This window comes from Ranitomeya imitator, chromosome 1 (assembly GCF_032444005.1).
Source record: "Ranitomeya imitator isolate aRanImi1 chromosome 1, aRanImi1.pri, whole genome shotgun sequence".
Lineage (NCBI taxonomy): Eukaryota > Metazoa > Chordata > Amphibia > Anura > Dendrobatidae > Ranitomeya > Ranitomeya imitator.
Genome location: NC_091282.1, coordinates 553,186,023 through 553,211,976, shown reverse-complemented (window position 1 = coordinate 553,211,976; position 25,954 = coordinate 553,186,023). Strand labels below are relative to the sequence as shown.

The 25,954-nt window shown below is 44.4% G+C and overlaps 1 protein-coding gene across 2 annotated transcripts in view; it reads right to left on the bottom strand.

The window, feature by feature from the left end:
• Window positions 1-11,380: 11,380 nt before the first annotated feature.
• The window catches only part of HOMER3 (homer scaffold protein 3), a 221,667-nt gene continuing 207,093 nt past the window's right edge, over window positions 11,381-25,954 (bottom strand). For both annotated transcript variants that reach the window (XM_069767718.1, XM_069767717.1), the window contains one exon: window positions 11,381-15,885. In XM_069767718.1, the coding sequence (XP_069623819.1) occupies window positions 15,697-15,885 (189 nt within the window). In that variant the 3' untranslated portion in view covers window positions 11,381-15,696. The remainder of the gene's footprint in view (window positions 15,886-25,954) is intronic.

Sequence of the window (25,954 nt, the reverse complement as noted above, 5' to 3'; positions counted from 1 at the left end):
CACATAGAACAAAAAATATTTTCAGGGCTGGTTCAAATTCTTTTTTATATTCTGCAATAATTTGTCTACTGTGAGCTGTCGCAGTAGGGATGGCATACTACAGGCATCTAGTTAGGGATTATTGCCTTATAAATTATAATCCTTGCTGCTGCTTTTTTCCATACACTGATTGAAAGATTTATGTTTTTTTACGGTGATCTGTACTTAGAAATTCATCAAAGCTGGCAGTGTTGCTTGTATTCCTCCAGAGTTTGTTGCTGCCACGTACAAGAAAAAATCATTTCAGGGCTGGTTCTAATCCCTTCTATACTCTACAATAATACCGCTCTTATCTGTAATTCAGCTACGGTGAGCTGTCGCAGTAGGGATAGCAAACTACAGGCATCTAGTCAGCGATTATTGCCTTATAACTTATAATCCTAGCATCTATTCTATTTTCTATTAATATCGCTCTTAGCTGCATTTAGTGTAGGGACAGGTGCTAGGTACCATCTATTGGAAATGAGTGTTCATTCTGGTCACATACATATCTATCACAGTCCATAGCTTGATTACTTTTTTTCTATACACTCATTGACAGATTCGTGTTTTTTACAGCGATCTGTAATCAGAAATTCATCAAAGCAGGCAAAATTAATTGATTTACTGTGTCCATTCGCAGTCTCACTGTAGCAGCTGTACGTAAGAGGTAGTGGTGGGCGACTTTTCGCTACTGGAGTTTGAATTACCACTTTTGAACTCTCCAGTGCTTTGTTTCCATCCATTCCTGGGTGCCTCTTGAAGTATGTTTGGGGTCATTGTCATGCTGGAAACCCCATGACCTAGGATGCAAATCCACCTTTCTGACACTGGGCACTACATGTGACCAAAAATCATGAGGCAACCTTCACATTTAATGATGCCTTGCACACAGTCAAGGCACCCAGGGCCTAGAGGCAGCAAACCAACCTCAAAATATCTTTGAACCTCCAACATATTTGACTGTAACTACTGTGTTCTTTTATTTGTAGGCCTAATTCCATTTACAGTAAACAGCAGAATGATGTGCTTTACCAAAAAGCTGTATATTGGTCTCATCTGTCAACAAGATGCCTGCTGGCTCTCTAAAAATAGTGGGAGCTGCCTGCTGGCCCTCTATAAATTGTGAGGGCTGCCTGCTGGCCCTCTACAAATAGAGTGAGGGCAACCTGATGGCCTTCCAACAATAGTGAGGGTCAAATGCTGGCCCTCTAACAATAGTGAGGGCCACCTGATGGCCCTCTAGAAATAGTGAGGCCAGGCTGATGGCCCGGAAAAAAAAGTACGACTTTCAGAATCCCTCCTTCATAAATTAAACAGGATGTGTCTGATCATGTCTCACACACCACATGGACAGAGGTAGTAAAATGTTAAAATTACATTTTCTGGTGAATTTTTTTTCACCAATTTCACCATTGAAAGTAATGCAAAATTAGTATGTGTGAACATAGCCCAACGTGTATTTTATCTTCTCTTACTCATTTTGCCTTATATACAAGTCATAATCCTGGAAAGAATGTTTCTGAACATTTTTTTCCAGTAAAATTCATTTTAACCTCGATTTTGTATGTTTTATTATCAGTCCATAAAAGTGGCATAATACTCTGACAACATAGTAGCCGCCGGATGGTTCGAGGGAGGCGGCATGACTCTGGCAGGGAGGAAGTGATGGATGGGTGGAATTGGGAAGAAAGCAGGGAGGGGTGGATCGGGGGATGGAGGTGGACGAGAGGTGGGCTAGGGGGGCGGGTATGAAGTGACATTGGCAAGGGGGGGTTTGAGTAACAAAAAGGAAGAGGCAATTGCTCTCATTGCTCAAAGGACGTGCGGACAGCAAGTCACTGCAGCCCCTCACGCTCCCTACTGGACAGGCCCCATCAGACTCCCCTTCACCCCCCTTCTTACTAGCATGGACATCCTCGTCACCAGACTGCAGGCAGCAGCCAGCGCTCACCCACTAATATGGCTGGAGAACGCGTTAGAAGGTATCCTGAAGGGTGGAAGTGGTAGTCCAGAGGTTGCAGGGAGGTCACTGTCGGGGTCCCGGAGGAGATGGGATGAAAGGTCCCATGGGAAGCGGGTGGAGGTGTCCCCCTCAGGGAGCTGTGCCTTGGAGGGCTGGGGGCATTCAGGCGGGCACCGGCCGGCAGATGCTGCATGCTCCGCCACACAGCGGCCGGTGGTGTCCCCTGCAGGGAGCGGCGCCTTACAGGGTCAGGGGTCCTTGGGTGCAGGTGGATGCCACACAACCAGTCCGAGATTAGATCGGTGGCTTCCAGGCTGAGCGGGGAAGTCGCGAGGCGTAGGCGGCGCCATCTTGTTTACGGGGTCCTTCACAAAGGCCATCAAAGGAGATGCTGGGTAAAAAATCCCAAAGTAGCGGGTTGTCCAGGGAAATGCCTGGGGGAAGAAAGGGATATTATGCCAGCCGGCATGACTAGGCCCCCAGAAAGGCTGTCCCTGGACTTGCCTGTGAGGGCACAGCGGTGGCGGGGTAGAAATCTCTCAAGAGATCCCGGGCCGGGTCATAACAGGAGGGGCCGGCCCCACTCAGCTGTCGGGCTCCTTAGTGTGGTAGGATGAGGGCTACCACCAGGGAGGCGAAGCGGCATCCATTCCCCCCAGGACAGCTGTGGACAATGAGGTAGCAATGGGCTGCCTTTATAGGACCTGCAGACCACTGTGCAAAGGAGGTGCAGGGGGTGTGCGCCAACTTCAGGAATCAGCAGCTGCCCTAACCCTGGCCGTGGACGATGACGACGATGACGTGGAGGATTCCAGGACAACAGCGGCCATGGGGAAGATGACTCCCAGGCGGCCTGGTAATTATGATTCTGTTTTCTAAGCCAAAAAAGTAAAGAAAAAACAGATTGCCGCACCAGCTGCTAGTGAGTACACCTATACACATGCATGTCAGATATCCAGCGTGTATGCCAATTACAGAAATCGGGTGCTGCCACCGAAAAAAAGTCCATAAAGTTGCAAAATCATAGAAGAAGAGTGGGCACTCACCATCTGCTAATATTCAGTCTTTATTATGACCACATGTTAATTGCAGGAACAGCAGGGAGAATCGTGATATCACAAGACGACGGTCTTCCCCGTGGAAGCGCGGCAGCGCAAAACGGCCATCATCTTGTAGCAGATGGTGAGTGCCCACTTTTCTTCCACGAGCTTGCAACTTTATGATTCTATGTTTTGTCCGTCCTCTTAAGCCGGTCCATTAGAAGGGGGAGGGGGGAGTCAGGGATCACCGGGAGATAGCTTAGTTCCCAACACAGCCTTCTCAGAGTCCACCACCAGCGAAATTAAAGCATTGTTAACAAGCCTCAAAAGAAGAATGGACCAGTTAGAGGGGCACGGGCCAGCACACTTATCAGCTTGGACGAGTCCTTACGCCCCCCCTCGGGGGGCATGAGTGGTAGGGAAGTGATTATAGGCAGGTCAGAAACAGTGTCAACTGGGAAAGGAGATAATGTTCAGTTAGATGACAGGGCGCTGGGGGAGGTTTATATTTGCTTCTCGGGTCCCCTAGGTGCCCTTCTTTAAAAAAAAAGTTAGGGAACAAACTTGGAAAAATGAGTATGTAGATATTTTTTCGCTGCTGCCAATGGATAGGTTGAGTTCTGAGAAGTCAGGAAAGGAAGGAGGAAAAAAGGATGAAGAGGAAAGACGAAGGGGTCAAATGATACCACAAATATTCTCAAATTGGTTTCAAGCCTTTGCGATCTTAGCTAGTGTGATAGGGGAGAAAGCGCCAGAAAACTGCTCACAATTGTTTTGCTACATGGACTCCATTGGGGAAGCTTATAGAGTGGATGGGGGGCAAGCGTGGCTGCGATATGACTAGCAATTTCATCAACGGAAGGCCGTTCGCCCATCCATTAGATGGGACCAGAATGATATTGGCCTCTGGCTTAAGATTATGGCCTTTCACAATAGATATGGCAATTCCTTTCATGGGTGGGCCGGTAATTCTGGCCAGACAGGGTACAACTCAGCAGGTCAGGCATCAGGAAGCTTTCAGGGCCGGGCGGCACACAGAAACACGGCCTGTGTTGGCAATTTAATGAGAGCCAATGTAGATTCGGTGCAGGTTGCAAATTTAGACACCTGTGTTCCATGGGCAATGGAACTTCACATGGGGCCAATAGGTGTCCCAGAAAGTACGGTGGTAGAGCGGGAGGAGCTGGCTATGGTCAGGGGCCAAACACCAGTCAGGCTACAAGCGATGCTCCCCTATCTAAATAGGTACCCTGATAGACAAAAAGCAGACATACTAGCAAGGGGCTTCAGAGATGGTTTTATTATCCCCGGCGTTCCAAACACCATTTAAATTGAAAAATCTAAGTTCGGCCTATCAGCACTATGGAGTTGTAAAAGAGAAACTAAGAAAAGAAGTGCTGATGGGTCAGATGGCAGGTCCCGCCCCGGACTTGGTGGTTTCTCGAAGAACGAACCAGTACCGAATGATTCATCACCTGTCCTACCCACGGAGTTTGCCCAACAATGACGGCATTGATCCCGATTTATGTTCGGTCTTATACGCATTGTTCGATGAGGCAGTGAAATGGGTGAGAAAATGCGGGAGGGGGCGCTGATGGCAAAAACCGACGTGGAATCAGCATTTCGGTTAATGCCAGTGCATCCGGTTAGTTACCGTCTGCTCGGTTGCTATTGGGAAGGAGAGTATTTTGTTGACAGGTGCTTACCTATGGGATACTCCTTGTTGTGTTCATTGTTTGAGGCCTTTAGCACCTTTTTGGAGTGGGTAGTAAAAGACATCACAGGGCTGGGATCGTTTATCTACTACTTAGATGATTTTAGTGTGTAGGCCCCCCCAATCGCATGTGTGTGATACCATTTTAAAAAGACTGGAGTGAGTCGCAAAGCAGTTTGGGGTCCCATTAGCTCCTGAAAAAAACGGTCAGGCCAACGTCACGTATTTCCTTTCTGGGGATTGTGATCGATACAGTTCAATGGGAATGTCGGCTCCCGGAGGATAAGTTGACAGCACTAAGAGCAGAAATAAGCAGGTCTTTCAGGCCTAAAAAACTGAGGCTGCAGGAGGTTCAGTATTTGCTAGGCAGCTTAAATTTTGCATGCCGGGTCATGCCTATGGGCAGAGTTTTCTCAAGAAGGTTAGCGGGGCAATGGCGGATTTGAAGGCGCCTCTTCATTGTGTGCGGTTATTGGTGGAAAATAAAGCGGACCTGGCGATTTGGGATACATTCTTGGAAAAGTATAATGGGCGATCCTTGATGATTGAGGGAGTGTGTTGTAATTTGGACACTGACTTATACACGGATGTAGCTGGCAGTTCTGGTTTTGGAGCTCACTTTCAAGGGCAATGGTGTGCAGCCAAATGGCCGGATGAATGGGTGGTCGGGCTGGTCAAGAACATAGTATTACTGGAGATTTTCCCCATCTTAGTAGCAGTGACACTATGGAAGGGACGGCTAAAAAACAAAAAGGTTCGGTTCAAATGTGATAACATGGGCGTGGTGATGGCCATAAATAATATCACCACGTCCTCTCCGCCAGTAGTTAGAATGTTGTGCCAGTTGGTGCTAGAAAGCTTTGTTCATCAATGCTCATTTTACCACGTCTCATGTCCCGGGCGAATGTAACTCAATAGCTGATGCATTTTCTCATTTCCAGTGGGAGCGGTTTCGGGCATTGGCCCTGGAGGCAGAAGAAGAGGGCCAACCCTGCCCTCCCGGACTCTGGAGTGTGGCATCAGGGCTGCCGAGCAACTGATCAAATCATCTTTAGCAAGTAGCACTTGGGCAGCTTATCTACGGACATGGGAGCTGTGGGAACAATGGTTAGGACAGGGGAGGGAGCACTTGACAGAGGAAGAGCAGACGGGGTGTTACTGATGGGAATTAGTCAAGCTGCGGATGGTAAGTGGTCGACAGTGAAGATAAATCAATTAATTTCAGGGTTAGCGTTCGGGTTTAAATTTAGGAACAGAATTGATTTGACAAAGAATTTTCTAGTAAGACGGGCCCTTAAGGGTTTGCGGAGAGGGGAAAGCCGGAGGGATAACAGGCGGCCTGTGTCACTCGGCTTACTGGAGAACTTAGGATTACAATTAGAAGCGGTTTGCAGGTCACATTTTGAGATGAGGTTGTTTAGGTTGGCTTTCTCATTGGCATTTTATGGAGCAATGAGAATAGGGGAATTGGTAGCGCCAGGCAGAGCTAAGGTTGAGTACATTTTAGCCGGAGACATCATGGCTACTCAGAAGCAGTTAGAATTTTGGATTAGAAAGTCGAAAACAGAACAGGTGGGGAAAGGAAAAATGGTACTATTGGGAAGGGTGAAAGATTCTGTCTTGTGCCCTTTGAGATGTTTTGAAGGATTCATGGCCTCCAGGCCTCGGCAGAGTGGACCGTTGTTATGTCATGAGGACTGGTCGTTCTTGTCTAGGTATCAGTTCATTAGAGTGTTCCAGAAGTGCTTGGTGAGGGCAGGCGTTGAACCGGGTAATCATGCGGGCCATTCTTTCCACATTAGAGCTGCGACTGAGGCAGCGGTAGCAGGTCTGAGCTTGGAAATTGTAAGGATTGGCCAGTGGGAGTCGCAACGTTACAGGTCCTATAAATGACATCATGGATGAGGGAGCCAATCCTTCGAATGAACAGGATTTCGCACTAACTTATGTTTGGTTTTGTAGATCACATGTCCAGTAATCATCCATTTGAAACAGATCCAACAGCAATTGGTTGTATTACTAAGACAAAAAAGTTCTAAAGGCACATCTTATTTTGTCCGGTCTAAATGGACTTTGTTAATGTAGAATGACTGTAACATTGACTGTTGGGGCCTACTTTTCACCTGTATACAAATATTACACTACCGTTGTTCACAAATTTACCTATATCTCTATCTATCTATATAATTGTCTAAGGGTTTTTCCGTCTGTCTGTCTGTCCTGGAAATCCCGCGCCTCGACCAATCAGCGACGGGCACAGTATCGACGTAGAAATCCTGCGTCTCTGATTGGTCGAGGCCGCCAGGTCTCGACCAATCAGCGACGGGCACAGCGACGATGATGTCATAAAGGACGTAGACATCCCGCATCTCTGATTGGTCGAGGCCGCCATGCATATTCTAGAATACCCGATGCGTTAGAATCGGGCCACAGTCTAGTCTATATATATAATTGTCTAAGGGTTTTTCTGTCTGTCTGTCTGTCCTGGAAATCCCGCGTCTCTGATTGGTCGAGGCTGCCAGACCTCGACCAATCAGCGACGGGCACAGCATGGCGACAATTATGTCATAAAGGTTGCCTCGACCAATCAGCGACGGGCACAGTCTGCCACGAATTCGCCTTGACCAATCAGCGACGGGCACAGTATCGACGTAGATGTCATAATGGTTGCCATGGCGACGATGATGTCATAAAGGTTGCCTCGACCAATCAGCAACGGGCACAGTCTGCCGCGAATTCTGGAATCATCATTGTCCATATGCTACGGGGACATGCATATTCTAGAATACCCGATGCGTTAGAATCGGGCCACAATCTAGTCTATTTATAATTGTCTAAGGGTTTAATTGTCTGTCTGTCCTGGAAATCCCGCGTTGCTGATTGGTCGAGGCCGCCAGGCACAGTCTCTGATTGGTCGAGGCCAGCCGGCCTCGACAAATCAGCGACGGGCACAGTCTGCCGCGAATTCTGGAATCATCATTGTTCTCCACTGCTGTCAAGTGCCGCCATTGTGTTGTCTAAGGCTACTTTCACACTAGTGTCGGACTCGGCCCGTCGCAGTGCGTCGGGCCGAGGTTCCGACGCTAGCTGTGAAACGGAGGCACAACGGAGGCAGCGGATGCATTTTTCCTGCGCATCCGCTGCCCCATTGTAAGGTGTGGGGAGGTGGGGGCGGAGTTCCGGCCGCGCATGAACGGTCGGAAAAAGCGGTCCGTCGGCAGCAAAAAATGTTACATGTAACGTTTTTTGCTCCCGGCGGTCCGGCGCAACTGTCGCACGATGGTTGCGACGTGTGTCAATGCGTCGCAATGCGTCGCTAATGTTAATCTATGGGGCAAAAACGCATCCTGCAAACAACTTTGCAGGATGCGTTTTTTCCCATAAACGACGCATTGCGACGTATTGCAAAAAACGCTAGTGTGAAAGTAGCCTAAGGGTCTAATTGTCTGTCTCAGAAATCCCGCCTTGCTGATTGGTCGAGGCCAGCTGGCCTCTATGGGGCCGTAACTGCATGGAGCATTATAATACGTGACTGGGCAAAATACTACGTGACTGGGCAATATACTACGTGGACATGCATATTCTAGAATACCCGATGCGTTAGAATAGGGCCACCATCTAGTATAATAATAAACTGGGTAGTTTGGTTAATGAATGATGATATGCTTCTTTTTTATGTACAGAGTAAATCAATATAATTATGCCAAATAATGCCCATATAGTGGGGTTGGGGGCCCAGATCTGCAGAGGGGCCTACCGGGAGATTCCCCTGTTACCCTATGGGCCAGTCCGAGCCTGTGTATATAAATGATTGGCCCTGCTGTGATGCACCAAGTGCCTGTACTTGGTTTGAACAGTCATTCTGGGCTCACAGAGTCCCTTTAAAAAAAATGGATTGCAATTGATTGAGCTGCTTTTTGTTTTTTAGTCTATGGAAAACTTATCTTGTTAAATAGTCATTCGTTTTTCTTCCATTTAAAACTTGTCAGATTTTTTGCCTATTGGATCTGTTTCAAACAGATGATTACTGGACATGTGAATTTAGCCTTAGATGCCCGTTGTTAATCTCTGACAGAAGCATTTAAATGGAGTGGATGCTGGTGGTTTCCCTGTGCTCAGCACAACAATCATGAGGCACTGATGGGTTAGGGTGCTTTCACATTGCATGCTTGTCCATGTTGATTGGTCCTGGGCTTGTGTCAGAACCCACCCGCATGACGGGATTCGGATGTATGCGCCGGTGGGACTGTAGACTATAATGGTGACAACACAGTCAACGTGTTCTCTGACATGCATCATTTTCGTGTGTGTATGCCTACTGGAGGTGGCACCAAGATGTAGCCTAGTACTCAAATTGAGATCGGAATGCAGTGCACAGACTGGCCGGCCACTCTCCTGGCCTGAGCGTGACAGCATCATGGGTTTCTATGGGGCTGATATGCTCAGGTTGGGAAAGTCAGCTCCCAGTCCATGCACTGTGTCCCGATCTCGGTCCGATTTACATGGCTGTGTCTGACTGCACCTTTACCGGCAATACCAGAGAATCCTGATGGTGTGTGGTTCATCAGAAGACCGGACAACCCCTTTAAATAATCAAAAAAATGTTATGCAAGTTTGGTATCACTGTAATTGTACTGACATGGAAAATCATACTTCCATTCTATTTTACTATATAAAGAATGCTGCAAAACAAAACAAAAAATGATGGTGAAGTGGGCGTTTTTTTCCCCCCACTCGATCCTACTTGGTTTTTTTCCCCCATTTTTCAGAAAACAGTATTGTTAATTGAATGTTGTCAGTCAAAATTACAACACGTCCTTCATAAAACAAGCCCTCATCCAGGTATGCTGACAGAAAAATAAAAAAGTTATGGCTCTTGGAAGATGGGGAAGGGGGCTAAAATTGTAAATCCAACATGGAGTGTGGCAAAGGACGAGGGATGTTCCCAGTTAGCTGTCTATGAAGTGTGGTTTATGTGTAAACAAAGTGCAAACATGAAAGGAAAATATCAAGATAAATCATCAATGTAACATGCCTTAAAAGTAAAAGAAATTTGCAGCAACAAAAAAATGGGTGGATACAGGAGTCAATGTTTGATATCAGTAACCTTCTGACCAACAGGATATTTACATATAGAACAGCCAATCAAAGACTATCACCAAAGCTGGCCATACACGTTAGTCGAACAGTAGACCGTTGTCACGCCTGACTTCCCATACACTTGAGCGCTCTTCTTGGCTGTGCATTTGTGTTTTCAAAAGGAAGAGAGGAGGAAGCTGCTGCTAGACGCCACTTATGGGAGGCTCCACTCCATATCAGGTAGTTGTCTGGTCCTGCTCAAATCGACTTGTTTGGCTGACTGTCAAATTTGCATTAGGCAAGGAGACGATACAGGATTTTTTTTCTGTTGCTGCTCTACTAAAACATAGAGATCATAACCTGATAAACTATAACATTTCCCACTTATTTGTAAGGGGTGAATGTCAGGGAAAATTACACTTGTTATTATAACTCAATTCAAACTTTGGACACTTTTTTCAATTCTTCAGTTGGTTTAGTGATGGTCATTTTTGAGGATGATAATGCATCCTGTGATTTAGGCAAGCCAACCTCTTCTGGTTGGCACCAGCTTATCACAGCAGAAGTCCCTGGTTCAAAAAGATCAGGAGAAGCAACAAAGTACTATTTGATATATATTTTTTAATTCCACAATTTTTTCCCTTTGTCTGATCTGGAAAACAAATGCCATTAATTAACAAAATGTACGTCCATTTCTCTGAGGTAGGTTTCCTGAAGCCGTTCAGCTTTTAAACAGTCTTGTATCATATATGTGACTTACTTGTTGTGATTAGAGATGGGCGAACCCAAACAGTAAAGTTCAGCGTCCCTACCGAACATCTACTGTTCAGGCATGGACACCGAACACGGACTTGACCAGGAAGTCCATGTTAGGTTGGGGTCCCACTTCCAAGTGCAATGTGAGTCTCTTGCTTCAATACCCAGCACTGCTGCCCGCACTCGGGACCAGAGCACGAGGCTGCATGTACAAAGTACTGCAGTGCGCAGGCGCCGGGAAAGGTCAGAGAGGCCTGGTGCCTGCGCAGTACTTTACCCTGCCCTCAACAGGGCAAATCAGTATGCCTGTGCAGGAGCCGCAACAGAAGCAAGGAGGATGACGATATTGTATGAAGATGGGAGGCGTCGGACCCGGACCTGTGACGCCAATCGGACCGCACCGCAGCAGACCGCCCATGGGTGAGTATAATCTAACTTGTTTTCTTATCTTTCAGGTTATATCAGGGGCTTATCTACAGCATTACAGAATGCTGTAGATAAGCCCTGATGGCGGTGGCCGAAGCTTATAGGCCTAAAATGAGGTGACAGATTCCCTTTAAACAGCTTTTTCAGGAATTTTTCGAGAAGAAACTTTCCCATCAAAGCGAAAAAAAAACTTAGTCTGAACATACCTTAAGTTTGGTACTCCATGATTGCCAAGAGTTGTAGATCCAATTTGCCCTTTTGTGTGGACAGCTATGTATGAGATCTTTTTCCACTGTGACATTTGAGTGTTGCAATTCACATAAAAGAATTAATAAGCTGCTGGTGGAGTAAGAATTTCACAAACCAAACAAACAAATACTATTCAAAGCTGCAAACATTTATTAAAATTGAGAAAAGCTTCAAAATGTCTAAACACTTTCACATGTAAGAATTATTCTGTTCTACTGAGGGGGGAAGGGGGATAGAAGAAATGGGGAGCAACGGTTGTGCTTCTAAAAAATCAAACTAGTAATGGCTCAGTGTGGACAGTTCTCTATTTGTCACTGTTCCTGACAGGTAACTGAAGGTAATTGTTATAGTCTTCTAAACAATATATGCAGCGTCTATTGTTTCCAGTATTTATTATTAAGCATTCCTGAGAGGCTGAGATGGAAGTGCAAGGTTCTACATTTCTACTTTTCCTGCGGGAATGCAACACACGGATGTAATGGGTTGGCACGGAAAAATAGCTACATGTAAATGGTGATCGCACTGGTGTAACCTTTTGTAACACTGGTTATACCCTGCCAACAAGAGGCGCTAGCTGCTGCTGTCAGACCATTTCATTGTAATGATTAGTTCTCTACTCTCAGCTTTCTGCAGTGAACATTTCAGGCACCTCCTTACCAAGGCTCATTACTCTCAGTGTATGGGTGGCAGTTATCTGATCATTTTATTTTTCTAACTTTTGCCTTGGCTGTCTCGTCCTTCTGGTTATTCTGTCCTTGCTGTAATAGAGATCAGCCCTCCATGCGCGAGCTGCCTGTCACGGTATATAGCAGACTTGTTTTATACACAGCAGCCAATCTAAAGAAGGCAGAGCTGGAGGAAGCGGGCGAGAACAGCAGACTGGACCAATGAGAAGACAGGAGGTGTGTCTCAGACTACCTCAGACTCACTGCAGACCTGCCATCACAGATCGCAGCCCTCCACTAACATAGCCGACAACAAACCGCCAAATACAGTACACAAGAAAAACAAACAGCAGCTAGTTGTCCTCTGTGTGTACTGACTAACATATGGTTTTTAAGATCAAGACTCGACAGTTACTTAAGAGCGTTATTTACATTGGCTCAGATTGCCCTATACGTAAATGTAACCAGAAATGTCTGGAAGACCTATGTACCTCACTATGTTTGGCTCACCTGGTGACAGGTTATTTTTAATGAGCCAGACAAACCCAAAACTCAGTTATAATTTTACACAGTGACGCATTACAGACATATAGTATGGATAAAAGATCCACCAACAGCAGCATATTGATTTTTCTGAAGAAAAAAAATAGCCAGCGTTGGTCAAGAGTGATGCTGAGCCTTTCTTTATTATATTGCTCCATGTACAGTACCTGTGCTGTTGGCTGATAAAGAATAAATGAGACTGCTTCCAAAGAGGTAATGGTTGGTGTCTGATGGATGCAACCAACCATTAGATTTTATCTCATTTTTCGATGGACTATCCGCAAATGATTGTGATAACTGTCTATGACAAATTACTAAATAAATAAATAAATGCCTCATTTCCAAGTGTGAATATGCTGTCTTTCTAGTCAGTTAGGGCACCCCTTTTTGTCCATTTATCCTCATAAATTAGCTTAGGATAGAGGAGAACCCAAACTTGAAGGGGTTTTACACTTCAAGACAAGTGGACCCCAAGGATTTTATATACAGTATGTAAAATGAAAAAAAATGAGAAGGTACTCACCCTCCCCGGGTCTAGCACCGGCCCCCTGTCACTGCATCGGTTTCAATGTTTGTCTGCAGCAGTGATGTCACGTCGACAGCTCACATCAACACTGCAGCCAATCACTGACCTCTGCATTTTCTATTATTTCTATTTTAATGTAAAAAGCTGTTGAGATGCTATCAGTGCATTAGATGCTGCACACACAGGGATTGGTAAACTCTACACTTATGGAGACTTATATAGACTCAATCTATGTGGGTGGGGAAGGGAGGACTCACAGCTATTCTCTGACTCCTGGCAGCATTTATGTAGCTTTTACACATAGAAATATAAAATCAAATTATAGGGAACTCTTTCCCTGAGCTAAGCATCTCATGCTTTACCCTGTGCTGCCCAAACATCAGTCTGCTAGGTTTCATATCCATTTTTGGGTTAGTAGAAGAACATATGTAAGTGCCATCATTATGCAATTTCGAAGACTACTAAGAAGACTTTAATAGTTAAACTAACCTGAATGGGATCTGCTAATCAAAACCAAATAGTGGATGTAAGAAAAAGGAAAACTGTCTACTTTCTTTTAGCTAAGAATCTAATCCTAGCTTGTGGTTTACAAATGAGGCCAATAACATAAACCTACACAAGACTTTATGCTACAGTCACACATCGGTGTCTGAGCCCGGGCCGTAACGGATGGACTGTCTGCTGCTCTCCTGAGCCAACCTGACATCCTCAGACTCAGATATAAGGCTGTTAGGTTGGAGGCCGGAGATCCGCAACAGTCCATGCATTACATTACGTGTTCAGACGGGTACATACGGATGTACCAATGTGGCGTTATTCAGGCAGCCACATTTGAGGCGTATGTACGAATTCTCTGCACTTTCAGTATTCAAATGATGGGATCTTTAATCGTAATGTTAGAAAAGGTGAACTATAAACATCTTTACTTTTCTTTTTAAGGAAATAAAATACAGTAAAGAAGAAGTCATTGGCACAAATGCCTGGTACCTACAACAATTTCTTTACTAGTAACTGAATATATTAAAGGACTGTTAGACCACGTTCACACATTCAGTATTTGGTCAGTTTTTTACATCAGTATGTGTAAGCCAAAACCAGGAGTGGGTGATAAATACAGAAGTGGTGCATATGTTTCTATTATACTTTCCCTCTTGATTGTTCCACTCCTGGTTTTGGCTACAAATACTGAGGTAAAATACTGACCAAATACTGAACGTGTGCATGTTCTGTCTACGCAATCTGAAAGTGACATAATGTAGGGGCACACCCTGATTCAGGTGATGTGTCACTTACTGAGCTGTATGCTGTTAATTAGATACAATCACTGTTTTAGTCTGCAGCAGATCTACTATTTCCCTGAAATATAACTCTGCTCACAACAATGTTTGGCAACTTTCTGTGTATAGGCAGAAAACTGCCAATCAGTGGTGGAGACGTGGCTACACAGGGCAGAAGGACCACCTGGCACGAGACACCTAGTCCTGTAGTTATAATCTCCTGTTGATAAACACTGATTTTTATTGAAACAGCAACACACAGCCTAGTAAGTGACACATCACTGGAATCAGGCTCTCATCCCCTACATCATGCTGTTCTCAAAATACATAACAAAAACCTTCTGACAGATTCCTTTTAATGGTATAAAAGAAATGTCTTCCCCAAGCTCTACCGATATCATTACAGAAATGGTTAAAACGAGTTGCTAGGACAGAAATAATATATTTCTCTAAAGATTTGTATGTAGTGTACAGACATCTATTTGATGGTTAGATGTATGTTGTCCAGGTAATATAGGCATCTAACAGGGGTTTACTGAGCCATTAATTGAAGTCATGCGCCTGTGATGAATATCCCTAAAAGGTGGAGGACATGAATATTCTATGGGGAGGCCACAACCACCAACCCTGTAGGTAGTTATAAGCTGCATTCCTGTCAGAAGTGATGGCATGTACTAGGCTAGTATCCTACCATAACACTTGTATGCTGATTTTCAATCTCTTCACTGCATTTCATAATATAGCTATAACTAAGAAGGATTATCCCTGAAAGCCACAGCCATTGTGATGTGATTATAGTGCAGACAATATCATTATCCTCTACCCTTTCAGTGATAAGTACCCTTCATAAAACTAGGCTAGGATACAATACCTGTCACTATGCAAGCCCTCCTTGTCAGGGAACGGTAACAGTCCTGTTGTATATGTGATTAAGGCATTGATGTAGCTGGTCCCAGATTGTGTGGGAGTTCATGTTGTTTTTGCCCTGAAAAAACTGGTCTATAACACGGAAAAGCACAGTGAATGTATTCTGTCACCACAGGGAATAATTGGACTACATGGCACCTGTCTAATCTGGTGCACAGTCCACATGTTCCTTTTGGTTTTGTTTCATGGCTTTTGTTCCTAGTTAGAAATTGGTGCAAACTATAGAAAAGAAATCTATTTTCAATTAGATTTGCAGCGGAAGTATAGGTAATAGAGCAAGTAAATATGCTGGACTTGGACCTGGTGTTTCTACCTGTACAGCTGCCGCCTGGACTAGACAACTAACATTTACGGACATGAAGCCAGTAAATAGAATGACAAGTGGCGACTGTTACACTCCAGGCTCATCGGTCTCTCATTAGGTGCTAGGCATGGTCCAGCGTCCAGCCCAACTCCCACTAGATATACAATCATAATCAATAGTGTGGTCAGAAGCCATCCACGCGGCTCTCAGTTTCCTTCTAGAAGTTGGGAGAGGCCCAATCGCAATTCATTGAGCTGACAGATTTTTATATCCAGCTCATCTCCGGCTCTGCCGATCTCTTCCCGTATCCTGTCTCTCTCCAAGTGAGTATCTTTCAAACCCCGCTCCGCCTTCTGCAGCTCTTCCTCCAGTTCTTGGTTTCGATCCTGCAGCTCCTGCCAAACCACACAGTAAAATGTTCAGTAATGTGATTTTACATAGTACACAGGAAGAATGAAAAGATACCAGCCTAATTCTAACTATTGTGCACAGTGTGGCATCTAAATTCAACAGGGAGATATAAAATCCAAAGAAATCCCATGTTATACATAGCATTCATGTGCACAAAGTGGCAAATCAGGTAATTTAGCGTTTATTGTCACTATGTAGTGGGTTCTGACTAGACATTCTCTGGATTCTGGGTATTGATGCACTATATAAATATGTTTCAGGACAATAGTGTAATCCAGTTCCCACATACGCTCCACATGCCATATGGCTCTCATATAAATCATGGATGTTCCATCAGATCCCAAGTTATGGTGATATGCCACTAATGTAGAACACTTCCATAATTAAGTACCATACAGATATCGAATCAGCTGTAGAAAGCTACCATAATAGGCATTACAATGGCTGGGTTACATTTGCATTGAGAGGTTCAATATGTGAGGCAGTGACCCCTGATACAGCTTGGGGGCGCTGTTTGTTCTCCCCAGGATGCGCACAGAGGCTGTGGCTGTGATTACAATTGTTAAAAGCCCTGTAGTATAGAGAGGTTTGAGAATTGAGCCTGAGGAATGTGTGTCAGGGCCAGAGTGAGGCCTGACAACCCATAGGATACACAGTGGTGGTGCTGTCCATGATGACTGGTCACGGATGTGGACAGGTATTGTGCCCAGAGGTGAACTGGAGGTAGACTGTCCTGTGCCCGAAGGAAGGACCAGCGTGTGTCACAGCTGCAGACTGCAATCTAAAGGATGCTGTTATGAACTGGTGTGAATTGAACACTGAAGTTATAATGCATTTGTGTGGATTGGAACATTTTTTGTGTGAAGAAAACACATTAAAAAGACTTGAACTTTGTGGGTCACTGCCTCATCACTCAGCTCCTGCTTCTAAAGACACACCACCCGTAAACTAGACGGGCTCTTGTCACTACAGAAATGCCAAACATGTGGTAAATGTGGTTTACGCAGACTGTGTGGCTCAGAAGGGAGGGGGGCATTTGGATTTGGGAGTGCAGAATTCATTGGAATTCTTTGGGGGGCAAGGATCCATAGCACTTTTCCAGAGCCTTTGTATTACCAATATCGTGGAAGACCCTATATTTAAATTCAGAGATGACGGAAATGAGTGGGTCCTTGCTTTTTCGTGGAACTTTTTTTGGAACATTTTACATAACATTTTGGTTTCCATCTAAATCTCCAAGTGACGTAATTCAGATGATACCCCGAAGGATCCATTCACTGTAATGAGGCAGCAGAATTACTCTAGACTCCATCTGGCCTCTGTTCAGTGTTGCTTTTTTTTTTTCAGAGGTGTACAAAACTGTGGGCCAACTACACGCTTAAAAACACGGACACCGCCAGATCACAGGTCAGACGGTATCCACAGTATCTCAATCTGCCTCATTATTACGAATCTTCTGCTGGTGCTTCTGTCTGAATCACGTATTTCAGAGATTTACACAGAAACCTAAGTGTAAGCGTAGAGCGCAGGATATATGTGCACCAAGCTTTAATGCGACCTTTGGCTGGCAGAATGAACAAATTAACAGCAGGTGAAAAATTGATTTTATTTATTTTTTACGCCATTTCTTGTGTGGTATAAGTGATTAGATTACTTACAGCAAACCCAGATTTATATCTTTTTTATGTTTGACTGTTGTCACATACTAAAAGACACTTTAGTTTTTGCAAAAACAAGCTTTTTGCATCGTCATATTTGAGACCTATAATTTTTAGGCTATATTCACACTTTGCGGATTTTGCTGCGGATCCGCAGCGGATTTGACCGCTGCGGATCCGCAGCAGTTTCCCATGAGTTTACAGAACAATGTAAACCTATGGGAAACAAAAAACGCAGTGCACATGCTGTGGAAAAAACCGCGCGGAAACGCTGCGGATTACATTCCGCAGCATGTCACTTCTTTTCTGCGGATTTTCACCTGCTCCAATAGAAAACTGCAGATGAAAATCCGCAGAAGAAACCGCAGTAAAAACCGCGATAAATCCGCAGTAAAAACCGCGACGGGTTTTCACTGCGGATTTTGTAATTCTGCTGCGGAAAAATCCGCAGTGGAATCTGCAAAGTGTGAACATAGCCTTACATATTTCTGTCGACAGTTGTGTGAGGCCTAGATTTCTGTGGGACGAGTTGACATTTTTATTGGTACCATTTTTGGGCACATGATATTTTTTGATCGCTTTCTATTTTGATTTTTGTGAAGTAGAATGAACAAAAACCAGCAATTCAGGATTATTTTTTTTTGCCTTTTTATGCCATTCCGCTTTTGGTAAAATTGATAAGGTAGTTTTATTCTTCGGGTCAGTACGATTACAGAAATATCATATTTATATTTTTTTATGTTTTGGCACTCTTACACAACAAAAACTATTTCATAAAAAAATAATTATTTTTGCCTCGCTTTCTTCTGAGAGCTATAACTTTTATACTTTTCCGCTAATGGAGCTGTATGGCAGCTTGGTTCTTGCAGGACATGATGACGTTTTCAGCTATACCTTTTTTTTTTTTTCCCAAAATTCAATTTTTTTGAAAGATTATATTATTTTTAATTACAAAAATGCAAAAAAGAATAAACAGGACAATATCAGTATGAATATATCATAGAAAATGAGTATAACATCCAATAAAACATGAAGTTATAGGAAGAAAAAGGAGGGCAGGGAAGGTAACATTTTAAGCCATCAATATTCCAATTATGAGATTACGAAAATCCAATAAAAAACATACACAGTGCAGCCAGGCACAGACCACAGCTATACTATTTTTATTTACTTTCATCTTTTTGATCGTGTTTTATTCCACTTTTTATTTGGCGGTATGATGATAAAGACTGTTTTTGTTCTTTTTTTTTTTTCTTTCTTTCTTTATTTTTTTTAGGGTGTTCATTTAAGGGGTAAGCTAGTGTGAATTTTTTTTTATAGATGGTGTTGTTCCAGAGGTGGTGATACCAAATATGTGTACTTTTGTTTTTTTTTTTCCATAAAAGTATCTATTTATGGGTACAATATATGTTTTAATTTTATTTTCATTATTTTGTGATTTGTTTGTTAAATATTTGTACAACTTTTTTTAAACTTTTTTACTTAGTCCCACTATGGGACTTTCACTTTTTGCAGTCTGATTGCAGTCATAAATAGAGATAAGTGAATATGTACGGGAAACGGTTGCTGAATCTGAATTTGCCATATTGGTGCCATAATTATCCCATTATCTACCAATGTCCTTTTTTTGGGATGCCTAATCTTTAGCTTCTAGCAACTAAGATTTTATCATTTTTATAATTAGGTCTAATTTTTTATGTTGTGTTTGTAAAATAAATGTTTTCAAAATAGGAAATCATGTCATTGTCATTTTTAATTGAATATTGGGACGCCCTTTTCTGAAAAATCCGTACTTGTAAAAATTTTAATTTGGCAAGTAATGCGTTAATACCACATTCGTGCCAAATTTATGTTTGATCGTTTCCGAACATATTCGCTCATCTGTAATCTCATTGACTCCAATGGCATTCGGTTCGGCGATATTGCAAATATGGCGATTGGAATCCGAACCAAATTTTGAAATATTCGCTCATCTCTAGTCATAAAGCATAGCAACGTAGGAGCATTGCTATGCTTTGTAACTGTCAGTGCTGCACTGACACAAGTTAGTTAGATCATGCACTGCGCATGATCTAATTAACTTGCTCGAGCCTAGTGATCTGGATATCGTTATGATGTCATCAGGTGACCATAGCAAAGATCGGGCCCCTGCTGTCGCCGATCGGAGGGTAGAGCGGGCCCCCTCCCTCTGCCTGCGATATCGATCGTAGTAGTTAGCTGGTTAAGCTGCCTGGACGTATGGATATGTCTAAGGTCGTTAAGGGGTTAATTTACATGAGTACCTCCTTGAATTGCTGCTGTTCCTCCATACTAGAACAGTTTTTCTTTTTCTTCTATGCCTCTCCATTCCAAACTCCTTTGTCTGCTAATAATGGTGCAAATTTTCCCTTCAACCAACTGGGTATATATCATTGAACGTTACTCTTGGTGCGGCTTTAGGGAAAAAGCTAATTCCTACAGAGATGTTCTGTGATATGCCCAGTTGGTTGAATGGACAATTTGCATCTTAATTACCAATAACGGGGGAGGGGGGGGGAAGAACTTTGGAATGAAGGGGCACAAAAGGAAAACTGTTCAAGAATTAGAGGAACAGCAGCAATTGGAAGAGGTACTCAGTGTAAATTAAAAAAGAAATCAAGTGAAAGCTCCTCTTTAAAGGAGGTAGGGGCCAGCTGCTATGATTTACAGCACATACAGTTGAAACCAGAAGTTTACATATGTAACACCCCAGGAAGCCGGTTGTTACAGTGGTGTTGCCTTCCTTTCAGGGTGGGTGATGCCATGCCTGAAAGCGAGGAGAATCCCTTTAACAGGTGGTACATACATGCAACATGTTCTGACTCCAGGCCAGAAGGGGGAGCTCTGAACCCGGTTTTCAGGGGAGCTTCCCCAAATATATATATTCTGGCTTGGAGGAGGAGTCAGTTAGTTCAGTGAGGAGTTTAGTCTGGAGCAGACTGTGATAGAGAGAGGAGCTGGGGCAGTGCAGCCGTGTTGTGCTGCAGCTCCAGGCCAGAGAGGAGAAGCAGACTGGTTGCATCTGTAGAACGTGATGGGAGAGAAGATAACCACAGGAGAATTAAGGAACTGGAAGGGAGTTGCAACTGAGCTCCTTCCATGCTGGAGCGCAGGAACTGGGCACCAGGAGCCCGAGGCTGTGTGGAACTGCATGTCCCATAGCAGAACCGGAGGGCAGAAGATTCTAGGTCATTTGTCATCTGAAGGTACAGCAACATATAGAGCCTGGAGTTATCTGAGAGACACCTGTAAAAAGGCTCGCGTTGCCTACCATGTGGGTACTGTCTTAGAACAGGGAAAGAGAGAACCTTGTGTGAGGCCTAAGGCAGCAAGGGACTCTCCTTACAGTGCTAGAAGGAAGGCTTACAACCTCACCTGGAGAAGGGGATCCATAATCGCTTCCAGGCAGATCGGACCTCACCAACACCTGTTACCGGTACCCTGAACTGTGGCCATGAATCACCAGTAAACAGGTAAAGACAGTGCAATCCTCTGATTATTTCTGGCACCACACTATCTTTGCCAAATACACCGGGAGCCCTGGGGACCCAGCTTCACCTGTCGAAAGCCATACCGTCTTTGCTGCAGTGCCATCACTCCCCAGAGGACCCCTTTAAGCAGAGTCGGTCATCCCTGACTGAATACCACAGGTGGCGTCACAAACATTCTTATTTCTAAAAACCCCTTTAAAGACAACCCCTTTAATTTGGACACCCAGGGCCACGGACGGGGTCGCTGCCACCGTGACCACCCTTTTAATGACCGGACCCGGTACCAAGTACCCCTAGGCCCTGGCGGGCGCTCCACATATGCTATATAAAAAGACACATATGCATGTTTTTCTCAATATCTGACATGAAATCAGAATAAAGCTTTCCTGTTTTAGGTCAATTAGGATTACCATAATCATTAATATTTGCCAAATGCCAGAATAATGAGAGAGGGAATATTTTAAGGCATTTTTATTACTTACTGCAAAGTCAAAAGTTTATATACATTTCATTAGTAATTGGTACGATTGCCCTTAACCCCTTAGTGACAGAGCCATTTTGGTACGTAATGACCAAGCAAATTTTTACAATTCTGACCACTGTCACTTTATGAGGTTATAACTCATAAACTCTGGAATGCTTTAACAGATCCCACTGAGGCCGGCGTCACACTACCATGTTTTACGGACGTAAGAGAGGTGCTGAAAATACGGATTGCACACAGTACAATGCTTCTCTATGGCCCAGCTCCTATCAGCCGTATTTTACTGATCCGTATTATACGGTCTTCTACGGCCGTAGAAAATCGCAGCATGCTGCGTTTGTCACCGTATTGCGCAAAAAATACGCCAATGAAAGTCTATGGGGGCCAGAAAAATACGGATTACACATGGACCAGCAGTGTGACTTGCCAGAAATACGCAGCGGTGTTAGAGAGAAAAGCCGGCAATTCAGCGCGGTGTACAGTAAAATCACACTGCCAGGTTAGAATAGAATAGCTAAAATAAATGTCTACACATAGTATAGGGGTATATATATATGTCAGTGAGACACATACAGTGGGGCAAAAAAGTATTTAGTCAGTCAGCAATAGTGCAAGTTCCACCACTTAAAAAGATGAGAGGCGTCTGTAATTTACATCATAGGTAGACCTCAACTATGGGAGACAAACTGAGAAAAAAAAATCCAGAAAATCACATTGTCTGTTTTTTTAACAATTTATTTGCATATTATGGTGGAAAATAAGTATTTGGTCAGAAACAAACAATCAAGATTTCTGGCTCTCACAGACCTGTAACTGTTATGGCTGGCAATCAGGCAACACAGCGTGCAGTAATCAGCGCACATACAGAGATCTGGCAAAAACCCAAAACAATAGGACGAGCTCTGAGACGTGGAATCTCTGTAGACTGCAGTACCTGAACTGTCCTCACACAACTGGAAGCAGCAGTGGATTGCGCCTATCACTACCTATGCAACTCGGCACTGCCTGAGGAGCTGACTAGCCTGAAGATAGAAATACAAGCCTGACTTACCTCAGAGAAATACCCCAAAGGAATAGGCAGCCCCCACATATAATGACTGTTAGCAAGATGAAAAGACAAACGTAGAAATGAAATAGATTCAGCAAAGTGAGGCCCGATATTCTAGACAGAGCGAGGATAGCAAAGAGAACTATGCAGTCTACAAAAAACCCTAAAACGAAAACCACGCAAAGGGGCAAAAAAGACCCACCGTGCCGAACTAACAGCACGGTGGTGCACCCCTTTGCTTCTCAGAGCTTCCAGCAAAAGATAATAACAAGCTGGACAGAAAAAACAGAAAACAAACTAGAAGCACTTATCTAGCAGAGCAGCAGGCCCAAGGAAAGATGCAGTAGCTCAGATCCAACACTGGAACATTGACAAGGAGCAAGGAAGACAGACTCAGGTGGAGCTAAATAGCAAGGCAGCCAACGAGCTCACCAAAACACCTGAGGGAGGACGCCCAGAGACTGCAATACCACTTGTGACCACAGAATTCACAACAGTACCCCCCCCTTGAGGAGGGGTCACCGAACCCTCACCAGAACCCCCAGGCCGACCAGGATGAGCCACATGAAAGGCACGAACAAGATCTGGGGCATGGACATCAGAGGCAAAAACCCAGGAATTATCTTCCTGAGCATAACCCTTCCATTTGACCAGATACTGGAGTTTCCGTCTAGAGACACGAGAATCCAAAATCTTCTCCACAATATACTCCAATTCCCCCTCCACCAAAACAGGGGCAGGAGGCTCCACAGATGGAACCATAGGTGCCACGTATCTCCTCAACAACGACCTATGGAATACATTATGTATGGAAAAGGAGTCTGGGAGGGTCAGACGAAAAGACACCGGATTGAGAATCTCAGAAATCCTATACGGACCAATAAAACGAGGTTTAAATTTAGGAGAGGAAACCTTCATAGGTATATGACGAGAAGATAACCAAACCAGATCCCCAACACGAAGTCGGGGTCCCACACGGCGTCTGCGATTAGCGAAAAGCTGAGCCTTCTCCTGGGACAAGGTCAAATTGTCCACTACCTGAGTCCAGATCTGCTGCAACCTGTCCACCACATAATCCACACCAGGACAGTCCGAAGACTCAACCTGTCCTGAAGAGAAACGAGGATGGAACCCAGAATTGCAGAAAAATGGAGAGACCAAGGTAGCCGAGCTGGCCCGATTATTAAGGGCGAACTCAGCCAACGGCAAAAATGACACCCAATCATCCTGGTCAGCGGAAACAAAACATCTCAGATATGTTTCCAAGGTCTGATTGGTTCGTTCGGTCTGGCCATTAGTCTGAGGATGGAAGGCCGAGGAAAAAGATAGGTCAATGCCCATCCTACCACAAAAGGCTCGCCAGAACCTTGAGACAAACTGGGAACCTCTGTCAGAAACAATATTCTCAGGAATGCCATGCAAACGAACCACATGCTGGAAGAACAAAGGCACCAAATCAGAGGAGGAAGGCAATTTAACCAAGGGCACCAGATGGACCATTTTAGAAAAGCGATCACAGACCACCCAAATGACAGACATCTTTTGAGAAACGGGAAGGTCAGAAATGAAATCCATCGAAATATGTGTCCAAGGCCTCTTCGGGACCGGCAAGGGCAAAAGCAACCCACTGGCACGTGAACAGCAGGGCTTAGCCCTAGCACAAATTCCACAGGACTGCACAAAAGCACGCACATCCCGCGACAGAGACGGCCACCAAAAGGATCTAGCAACCAACTCCCTGGTACCAAAGATTCCTGGATGACCGGCCAGCACCGAACAATGAAGTTCAGAGATGACTTTACTAGTCCACCCATCAGGGACGAACAGTTTCTCGGCCGGACAACGATCAGGTTTATTAGCCTGAAATTTCTGCAACACTCTCCGCAAATCAGGGGAGATGGCAGACACAATGACTCCTTCCTTGAGGATACTCGCCGGCTCAGATAACCCCGGAGAGTCGGGCACAAAACTCCTAGACAGAGCATCCGCCTTCACATTTTTAGAGCCCGGAAGGTATGAAATCACAAAATCAAAACGAGCAAAAAATAACGACCAACGGGCCTGTCTAGGATTCAAGCGCTTGGCAGACTCAAGATAAGTAAGGTTCTTATGATCAGTCAAAACCACCACGCGATGCTTAGCACCCTCAAGCCAATGACGCCACTCCTCGAATGCCCACTTCATGGCCAGCAACTCTCGGTTGCCCACATCATAATTACGCTCAGCAGCAGAAAATTTCCTGGAAAAGAAAGCACATGGTTTGAACACTGAGCAACCAGAACCTCTCTGTGACAAAACCGCCCCTGCACCAATCTCAGAAGCATCAACCTCGACCTGGAACGGAAGAGAAACATCAGGTTGACACAACACAGGGGCACAGCAAAAACGACGCTTCAACTCCTGAAAAGCTTCCACGGCAGCAGAAGACCAATTAACCAAATCAGCACCCTTCTTGGTCAAATCGGTCAATGGTCTGGCAATGCTAGAAAAATTACAGATGAAGCGACGATAAAAATTAGCAAAGCCCAGGAATTTCTGCAAACTTTTTAGAGATGTCGGCTGAGTCCAATCCTGGATGGCCTGAACCTTAACCGGATCCATCTCGATAGTAGAAGGGGAAAAGATGAACCCCAAAAATGAAACTTTCTGCACACCGAAGAGACACTTTGATCCCTTCACAAACAAGGAATTAGCACGCAGTACCTGGAAAACCATTCTGACTTGCTTTACATGAGACTCCCAATCATCAGAGAAGATCAAAATGTCATCCAAGTAAACAATCAAGAATTTATCCAGATACTCACGAAAAATGTCATGCATAAAAGACTGAAAAACAGATGGAGCATTGGCAAGTCCGAACGGCATCACCAGATACTCAAAATGACCCTCGGGCGTATTAAATGCCGTTTTCCATTCATCTCCCTGCCTGATTCTCACCAGATTATACGCACCACGAAGATCAATCTTAGTAAACCAACTAGCCCCCTTAATCCGAGCAAACAAGTCAGAAATCAATGGCAAGGGATACTGAAACTTAACAGTGATCTTATTAAGAAGGCGGTAATCAATACACGGTCTTAGCGAACCATCCTTCTTGGCTACAAAAAAGAACCCTGCTCCCAATGGTGACGACGATGGGCGAATATGTCCCTTCTCCAGGGACTCCTTCACATAACTGCGCATAGCGGTGTGTTCAGGTACGGACAAATTAAATAAACGACCCTTAGGGAATTTACTACCAGGAATCAAATCGATAGCACAATCACACTTCCTATGCGGAGGAAGGGCATCAGACTTGGACTCTTCAAATACATCCTGAAAGTCCGACAAGAACTCTGGGATGTCAGAAGGAAT